A 9,601-nucleotide genomic window follows, 5' to 3' on the forward strand; every position below is an offset into this window, starting at 1 on the left:
AAATGACATTATTGATGACATCACAGACGGCATCATTTCTCATTTGCCCTTCTAAAAAAATGTTCGGTCCTGTCACATATTTGTTTTTACACAAATTAGGCATTGGAGTCGTAGGAGCTGGACGAGGGAAGCAGTAGATTCAGAGAGCTGCTGTGTATCTCCTGGAAGAGGGAAGCAGTAGATTCAGAGAGCTGCTGTGTATCTCCTGGAAAAGGGAAGCAGTAGATTCAGAGAGCTGCTGTGTATCTCCTTGAAGAGGGAAGCAGTAGATTCAGAGAGCTGATGTGTATCCTCTGGAAGAGGGAAGCGGTAGTTTCAGAGAGTTGCTGTGTAGCCCCTGGAAGAGGGAAGCAGTAGATTCAGAGAGCTGCTGGGTATCTCCTTGAAGAGGGAAGCAGTAGATTCCGAGAGCTGCTGTGTATCTCCTGGAAGAGGGAAACAGTGGTTTCAGAGAGCTGCTGTGTATCCTCTGGAAGAGGGAAGCGGTGGCTTCAGAGAGCTGCTGTGTATCCCCTGGAAGAGGGAAGCGGTGGTTTCAGAGAGCTGCTGTGTATCCTCTGGAAGAGGGAAGCGGTGGTTTCAAAGAGCTGCTGTGTATCCCCTGCGAGAGGGAAGCAGTAGATTCAGAGAGCTGCTGGGTATCTCCTTGAAGAGGGAAGCAGTAGATTCAGAGAGCTGCTGTGTATCCTCTGGATGAGGGAAGGGGTAGTTTCAGAGAGTTGCTGTGTATCCCCTACCGTCAGATTTATTAAATACAGATGCCGTTTAAGTCACTCCAACAGGTGGCACCTGTTTTCTGACAAGTACTAATAGAGCAGGACCTATGTTGTAATATTCCTGGAGATATTAAAAGTAATAAACGTCATTACAAACGTTCATCTCAGCCAGCCCTTTGTTAGTGTCAATAATTGTTTTGTAAGTGTTTGGGAGTGATACAGTACAACACGTTTATTGTACACACATTGACATGTTATTTCCCTAAGACCTCATTCAACCCAATTACAACCCCAAAGGGTGCTCACAGTGTCACCCGTAATGGATCAACTAAGCTTCCCCAGTAGGTAAAGAATTGATTACTTTTTGGGGGGGAAATACTGGTTTATCAAACATGAGGTCGGTTTAATAATTGTCACTGTAGAATAAGTGGCCTTCAAGGCCAGGTGCACATGTTGTTGGGGCTGTACCATCACACTGTTTTCCTCCACTGTATTTGCAGCTGTCATTCTTGTGTTTCATGATGGATTATTTCTCACCATCTACAGCTCGGGACAGACACCTGGTACTATGCGAAGAGATGCTTCCTATCCTTGCTGGAAAACATGTCCAAACATATGATCATGCTCCGAGACAGCGTCATCAATGAGTGCATACAGTTTCTGGAACACTGTGAAAGTAAGTACTGGTACCTGGGTGATGGGAGCACTGCCACAGGGAGAGTTTCTGACCCCTAAGAAATAACATTTCATCACATAGGAATAGAAGAGATATGTTGACTTGCAAATGGTTTCACAAAGCTGCTGCAGTGCTGTGCAAGTAGTCAGTGATAGCAACAATCAAGGAAGGAAGTGTGCTGTGCTGTTCACTCTATGTGCGACTCCTCTTCCATGCACTCCTGACCGGTAGTACTCTTTTAAGTACTCTTACATGTCTTTGTAAATTTGCCTCAAAGCATCTAAAATGGGAACAGTCAGGGAATATTTATATTCACTTAGCTCGAATAGAAAGGACTGTTCTCTCTTTTACTTATAACAGTAGGGTGTAGGTGTTTCAGGGCTGATTCACGAAGGCATGCAAGAGTATCTAAAAGAGTACTGCTGTTGTACTATTTCCTATACGCTTTTATGAATCATCCCCCAAACCTAGATATCAATAGCAATTATGACTCACTAGGCCCCTCTAATCTGCCAGTGTGCCTGCAAGGTTCTTGCAGTGTATCTGTTAAGTCAGTGATTCTTGGTGGTCCCTGTGCCACCCGTTTTGTCTGAAGAACTGGCCCATTGTTTTCTGTAACACTAAATCTGACATTGGCATGTTTCTGTGAACATGCTCCAGGATGCATGCAGTAATATGTGCATACATTGCCTAGCTCCTTCCCACCACTCCCACCTCATAGTAAATAAATAATTCAGCATTGTTAACCATTGCACACATCTTCTAAATACTAGATCTCCGATTTTGGAAAAGAAACAATTGACAGTTCCTTAACAAGAGACAGATGTGTGCATTGCAGATCAGGACTGAGTGAAAACACTTTGGATATATAAATTATATGTTTTTTCATGCCTACATTTTGTTAGTTTTAGGTATTAACATAGACAAAATGCAAATTGTTTATATGATGTGCGTGATCTCAACTGATCTTCTTCACACCTCTTTAGACTCTCAGCTGCAGGATTACCAGGGTGTTTCTTATTCTAACTTAAAATTTTTATTTTCTATGTACAGTTATTGACCTCCTGCAAATGATGTCTACCCACATGGACATCATTTGACCGGAATACAGCTGCCTTGAGTCTCTTAGCTCAGGGACACCCTTGGGCATCAGGGTTTTGCAGACTCCAGGTCAAAATCGGAGATGGCATCAGATTAACAAAAAGAATGCAGACAAAATCTGGCCTAAAGCAAGGCTGTGTTCTGGCTCCAATTCTCTTTAATCTATATCTGGCAGACCTTGCTGGTGCATTAGCTCAGGTAAACAGCCTTCCACCGGATTTAGGTCCAGAGAAAGCCGGGTGCCTACAGTACGCTGTTGACATCGTATCACTGAGTCACACCCTCGAGGACTGCAACAGAGTTTATCGGTGCTTAAAACTTTTATGGGCCAGCAAGGCCTAGAAATAAACCTGGCCAAAACAAAACTGATGAGGCTCCTTGGGGCGAATCATAAATCATTTAACTGGTTCCTGGGAGAAAAAAAGTGTAGGTGGTGCACTCTTATAAATACTTAGCAGTCCATCTCGACCCACGTCTGAAATGGAAATGACACCTGCTGTCGATCCGGGCAAAGGCTCACTCACTAACATATAGTTTTAAGTTGCTTAAGAGGAAGCTGGATTGTTCAGTTTTGGTCTCATCTCCTAAAAATCATGTCAACCCAGTTGCTCCCAGCCATTTCTTATGGGACCAAAGTATTTCAAGGCCAGGAGATTCCCTCATTAAACGTAGCCAAGTTAAAGCATATAAGGCTATTTTTAACATTCCGAAAAGAGCCTCCCCGGCCCAGGTCAGATTGGAGATAGGCTTAAAAAACTGATTTTTCTGCGAAAGGGCGCCTTTCTTAAAGCATCATGGAGGCCACGGATTGCAGAGAACACCTCCATACTCCACTTCTGCTGGCAAGAAGTGCAGGCGTAACAAATCAGTAATAGAAAAGTAACTTTGGGAAGCTACCAAAACCAAGTCATTATCAGCCTGAAAACGGAGGAAGCATGGAAACGTGGCATGTGGAAGTCCGAATTCAATAGACTAGTTAACATCTTTGTCTGCTCCCTTTCGCTCATCACAGACAAGGCCTCTTTGGCCAAAAGACGGCATTGCCTGGGCAGTCTTAGGGTCTTATTCAACCCTGTCTCCACAAGGTTATTTAGTTGAACACTTTTCCATTCATACAAAACCTCAATTCTTGCTTTATTCTATGGGATTCTTCGATACCAAAGATGCTTGCCCATCCTGGAAAGATCAGTATTCTCACCAAAACTGCCGCCTATGTAGCTATAATCAGGAATCACTGTTGCACGCCTTTTGTACCTGCCCAGCTCTAGGCCAGGAAGCTGTTAAAACATGATTTTCTAACCCATAACATCTGCTCTTGTAGACCGGCGGTAATAGCGTGGCTCAAAGGCGAGTCAATTCCATTCTGCTGCAGGGGGTTAAAGTTTTTACAATTGCTTCACAAGAAACTGACCATGGCCAACTTGGGATAACTGTTGATACGTATAGGGCTCCAGACGACACTTTGCAAGTAACAGGTTATATGATTTATCACTACCTTAAGAACTGAGTTTTAAACTTCATCCATGATTTACAAATATACTGCTCATGAAAGTTCCCGCTCTGGCTCAGAAGAGGTAGTCTTATTAATGCCCGTAATTAGTTTGTAAAAGTAGAGTGCCTTAGCTGTCAACAGCAAATGTTAGTTCGTATGTTTTACCATTTTCTCTCGATTTGTGTTTAAAACCTGTCCTTGATCGTAGAGGCTTGCTCTTCTCCAGAGTCTGATTAGGCAGCTCTATTAATGACTGTAATGAGCCTGATTAGGCAGGGCTTCCAATGACCTTAAAATACTAGTCCTCATTGATTTCAAGCATTTGTAAGACCTTAAACTTTTGACGTTTGCAGTTGGTCATTTTTGACTGATATTTTACCATGTTTTACCATGTTTTATATTGCAATGGTTTTTATTAATCGAGCAATAAAGACTATCTATCTATCTATCTATCTATCTTTGCAGACACTCGAATAGTCACTATTCTGACTACAGTCCCAGGATATATGTGAAAGGTTAAAAATTCCCCAAATATTGCAAAAAACGGCGGAAATGTTGCAATTTAACTTCTCAGTACAGTCCCTCTTGCCGCTGATGGCAACGCTGAAGTCAAAATCTAGAAATACCAAAATAAAAGTGGTATCGAAAGTGGCATCACACCCTTCGATCAGTGATTCCCTCACTGGGTTGACCTCTTGTGACACATTAACCTCTCAATGGGAAGGTCAAAGAGAGGGAACTCCAGGAAGTAAACAAGGTTCGTAGACCCTTGTTCACTTTCTGCTCTTGTTGCTCATGGCTCCACATCCATTGTTCTTAAATTTCACTGGTATTATGTGGAAAAGTAGTTTGGAAAGGGAGAATTATTGGCCTGTTCAGAGCCTGTAAGAGTATTTGGGCAATTCCAACCCTCAATTTTCAAATGACCCTGGATCCCATTACCATATTGGATGGCGTCACCATCAGATTCTTGTGAGATAAACCATATGTAAGTAGTGGAATTGGATAAGCCTAAAAATAGCAAGCATTGGCAAACCCTCAAGGTCTCGCCTATGCAACAGCTATTTGCTATGCCAATGTCTTTTAGGCATGTTGTCCACCAGAGTGGCTGCTGTTCAGCATGGCTAAAAGTTAGTGACCTAGATAAGAGTGGCGTGGACTGGTGATGAGTGGAGTGGCATAGAATGGAGTGTTCTGTAGTGGCGTAGAGTGGCTTGGAGTGGCATAGAGTGAAGTGGCGCAGAATGGAATGCAGTAGAGTGTCTTAGAGTGGAGTAGAGTGGTGTAGAGTGAAGTGGTGTAGAGTGGAGGGGCGTAGAGTGTCGTAGAGTAGAGTGGTGCAAAGTGAAGTAGTGGTATCATGGTGCAGAGTTTCATAGAGTGGAGTGGCGTCATAAACTGGAGTAGAGTAGATTGTTGTGGAGTAGAGTGTTGTAGAATGGAGTATAGTATTGTGAAGTGGTGTAGAGTAGAGTGCATTTGTACAGCCATACAGTTTTACTGATAAAACTATACAGCACACAGAAGATAATGTATGGAAATCAGCATCACCTGGTGTATTGATTTGTTTTGATCCTTTTCAAATGTTTGTTTCCAACACACTTGAGAATTACAAGAAAATGTGGTTCATATGTGCTTTCCTAATTCAGATATATTCTGAAATATTTGTTCAGTTTATTTACAGGCGTTTGTATTTTATTGTGTGCTCGAAAAACATAACATCCCAAAAAATGTTTACATTCCCATACCGCGCAAGATTGTCACAAAATTCCACCCACTTTGCAAGGTAAACAGCAAGCTCCCTGGAAACAGAGCCTAACATTTGACCTCTGCCTTTTAATGCACAGCAAATCTGAAAAGATAAAAACAGAGTTTTAAGGCCTGTTTATTGCTTAGTCACTTCTGAACTCTAGCATGGGTATTCTGGGGGTGTTTCAGCATTCCCCACTCCCGTACTTCCATCACCTATGGCATGGGCACGTAATTGAGGAAAAGGATTGTTTAAGTAATGCTATTAGTAAAAAACACTGACCAAAATAAACAAGCTCATAGACAGAGCACTGTTATTCACCGGCATCTGGTAGTGACAGAGATAAGTAGAATCAGTCAAGCAAAAAGATAGGAGGCAGGAAACCTTTTTAAAGAAATATAACAGTTTACCGCTGTAAGATAGCATACAGAGACAAATGAAAACACATCTACTCTTCGGGACTGCTCACGAAAAAGAAAGAGTTCCCAGAAAGTCAGCACCCATGGAACGATACAAGGAGACAGAGGTGGTAAACAGGCTCTGCTCCGTGGGCAAAACGGGTGAAACAAAGACATGCTGGACAGCCTAAAACAAATAAAGCCAGCAAATAGAAACAAGCAAGTGTGAGTTACAAACCGTAATATTTTATCCTGTATTTTTTCCTCACAACTGCTTTTGACCCATTTACATTTGGACTATTCCATCTTAATTCTTTTTTTTATAGATATAACTCAAATGGTAGGCTTTCTGATGATTTAACTTTACATGACAGGGTAGCCATTTCATTTGCTTTTGTTACAGTGGTAATGCTGTTGATGCTTTAGTGAGAGTGCCTCCCGCCAAGTTTTGATACCAGTTTATATCATTTTGTCAAAATCATTAAACTATTTAAGAGATACAAAACAATCTAATTAACAATACAATCTCACAATTAACTCACCAACCTTGCAAACCATTTCATAATTGTGTGGAAATCTTCTATGAAACAATGCTTGTGAAAAGTATTACTATTTTGCCTGAAACCACAGAAGCCAAAAACTCTTGTGACCACATTGAGTTACTACGTGCCACTTCTTTGGTTGTTGTCATTCCGAAGGGGTAGCAAGGATGCACTGCCAGGGCTTACTCTTAGATGGTGATGTGGGGTAGACCGTCTAGTTCATTGGCACATCTGTGGCACTTGTGCCTAATTTGTAAACGAAAAAGTTTCAGCCCAAAGTTTTGCCCAGAAGCCCCTTGCTGGCACTGTCAAAGTTCAGGGAGCCGAATAGGTGCAATCTTGATTCCACCTCATGCCTCTTTAATTCACCGCCTGATACTCCCTGCCGCTTTATCTCACTCATGCAGGTTCTTTTTCATACCCATTGTCATATTTTTTCCATCTTTCTCTTCCTCCTTTCCACATGTTGTGTTTTCTCTCTCTTGCACAAAGCCTCCTGAGAAAAAATAAGCATCAGTTCCTATAAATGAGTGCTGGTGGATCCCATCTGCAACCACTGGCTCAAATGAAGCACTGTGTCTCACTTAATGAATTAACATCCAAAGCAGTGTTATTCTTCTTGAAGAAGGAACCACTATTCACGTTGAGTAAAAAATGATTAGCAGTTTTGAAGAGTCTTTTGTTATCATCTGGTTTCAGTCATTCTTTGGTGGATACACTGTAATGTATCCTACACACATTCATGGCACTGAGAGTTTCTGTGTTAGGCTAAAATCTACAGACAATCATGCATCTAATTCTGTAAGGCGTGGTCTCTCAGTTCATTTGTGGTACTAAGTTGTGCTTGGTAGAATGCAATTTAGGCACCATCATTCCTCGGTAGATGTCACTCTTCTTCACAGAGTATTTCGGGTAAGTAGGTCTGGATAGGAAAGATTGAAGATGCACTGCCTAATGGTGGTGCACATGAACCCTCTAGCTCTGGTGTAGCAGCTAAAAAAGTGGGAACAAATGTGCAGAGATGTGCAGAAACACCAAGGCGTCGTACTCAGGTCAGCATTGTTTGCAGTGGGGGACACATATGCAGAAATGAAGAACTTCCTCTTTACCCAGCCGCCATGTTCTGATCCTGGTCAAGGATCTCTGATGTGCAGGAATCTTCCTACTAATCCCGCTGTGGAGTGTTTGGATAGACTATAGCAAACAGTGATCTGGCGGTCCACGAATATTCACAGGCACTTCATTGCGTTCAAAGATCTCTGACCAGGAACAGTACATGGTGGCTCGGTAAAGAGAACAGTGGAGGTCACTAGACAGATGGATTTGTCCTGAAGAGATCTGCCATTTCCTTCCACGAGATTCGAAACATTAACATAACCTTGGGGGGTTTATGTACTTTTGTCAAACTATGTTTCAAATAATGTGTATGAACCAATGTGGTGTATATCATAACAACTCCTAGGGTTTTCAGAAAATATATGTAGATATCGACCAAGCACTTTTTTCACACTGCACCATCTGCACTAGACTGTATGAAATATTGTATTTTAATGTTTGAATAATAAATTGCATTGGATTTTAACCAGCGGCGAATTAATTGTTATACTATTTCACCTATGTGTCACTAATTACCTTAGGTAGATAGATCAGTGGGTAAAATTTACAAATTGACCAACTTAACCATTGTCAACTTTGTACTTACTGCTGTGGTTTCTGCACTAGCTATAAGGGTCCTTCCTCTTTGTATATGCACATGGGCTAAGAAGAATAGCGCCCAGTTTAATGAAGATCACCAGTAGGTAAATTGGTCATTGCTCCGGAAAAGCCATGTATGCAGTCAGATTTGTTGCACCATTGAAATCTGTCCTTTTTTCTACAACTGTTTCAAAGTAGCTCATGTTTTTCTCACAGTGTATGGTAAGAACATTCCAGCTGTTATCGAACAACCGCTTGAGGAGGAAAGGCTGCATATCGGGAAGAACACAGTTACATATGAGTCCAGACAGCTGAAAGCACTGATCTACGAGATCATTGGGTGGAATGTATAGCATAAAGATCTGTAATAGACAATATTGTGGCTCTCTGTATTTATTTTTTGTTTATACTAAACTGTCGTTTAATATTAATAATAAAAGTCTATTAAAAAAGTTGTATTCTTATTTGCCACTTACGTTGTTGTCAAGATCTGATTATTGAAAAAATTTAAATCAGTAATGCATGTATGCCATATGGCAATCGAAAGAAAACAGAGCAAAAACCTCTGCTACAACTCCAATTGGAATAAAATGTCAGATTCACACATCATCTTGTTTAATTTTGTGTTTGACAAAATGGCATGTAATTATGTCAGGTAAATATGTTACGGAGAAGAACTACACACTAAAACATATTTTGTGGTTGTATCATTTTTGATGAATAAAGGACAGGCTTATTTGAGTTAAGAGATAAATGTGAATACATACAGCAACACACACATTAACAGTCAGGATTGGTGAAGTATATTTACCTTGCATACTTTCACATATGTTCCACAAAAAGTAAAATAATTGTTATTGCTGGTAAGAAACACAATAAGCGACACACTCTTTTTCTTTATTTCCATTGAAAGCCTCTTTCCATTTGCCTCGATTTCTTGTTGATTTCAAAACAGGCAGCCATCTTCGAATAGCTGGTCACTCTCTTGTCTTTAACGCAATCCTTGCAAGGTGTCTCCATGCTCTGAAGGCTTGCTTACTATCAGACCCCAGTGGGAATCTTAGCTTATCCTATGCAGTGTCTTTACGTTTTTTAGAGTTGTGATATCTCAGACATTGACAAATAATGACATAGAATTTGAAGTGTTTTTTTTTCAATTTTTTATTTTTGGAACATGCACCAATGCTTCAGGCTTTAGATCTTGTTCAATGCTATTCGTGGCACAGAGTGG

At 41.0% G+C, this 9,601-nt stretch overlaps 1 protein-coding gene across 1 annotated transcript in view; it reads left to right on the forward strand.

The window, feature by feature from the left end:
• Positions 1–8,845, forward strand: part of LOC138262126 (intraflagellar transport protein 70A) — a 142,389-nt gene extending 133,544 nt beyond the window's left edge. The window contains exons 18-19 of the mRNA XM_069211901.1: positions 1,263–1,392; positions 8,587–8,845. Coding sequence (XP_069068002.1) covers positions 1,263–1,392; positions 8,587–8,723 — 267 coding nt within the window. The 3' untranslated portion in view covers positions 8,724–8,845. The remainder of the gene's footprint in view (positions 1–1,262; positions 1,393–8,586) is intronic.
• The last annotated feature ends 756 nt before the right edge of the window (positions 8,846–9,601 follow it).

Source organism: Pleurodeles waltl, chromosome 10 (genome assembly GCF_031143425.1).
Source record: "Pleurodeles waltl isolate 20211129_DDA chromosome 10, aPleWal1.hap1.20221129, whole genome shotgun sequence".
NCBI classification, from domain to species: Eukaryota; Metazoa; Chordata; class Amphibia; order Caudata; family Salamandridae; genus Pleurodeles; species Pleurodeles waltl.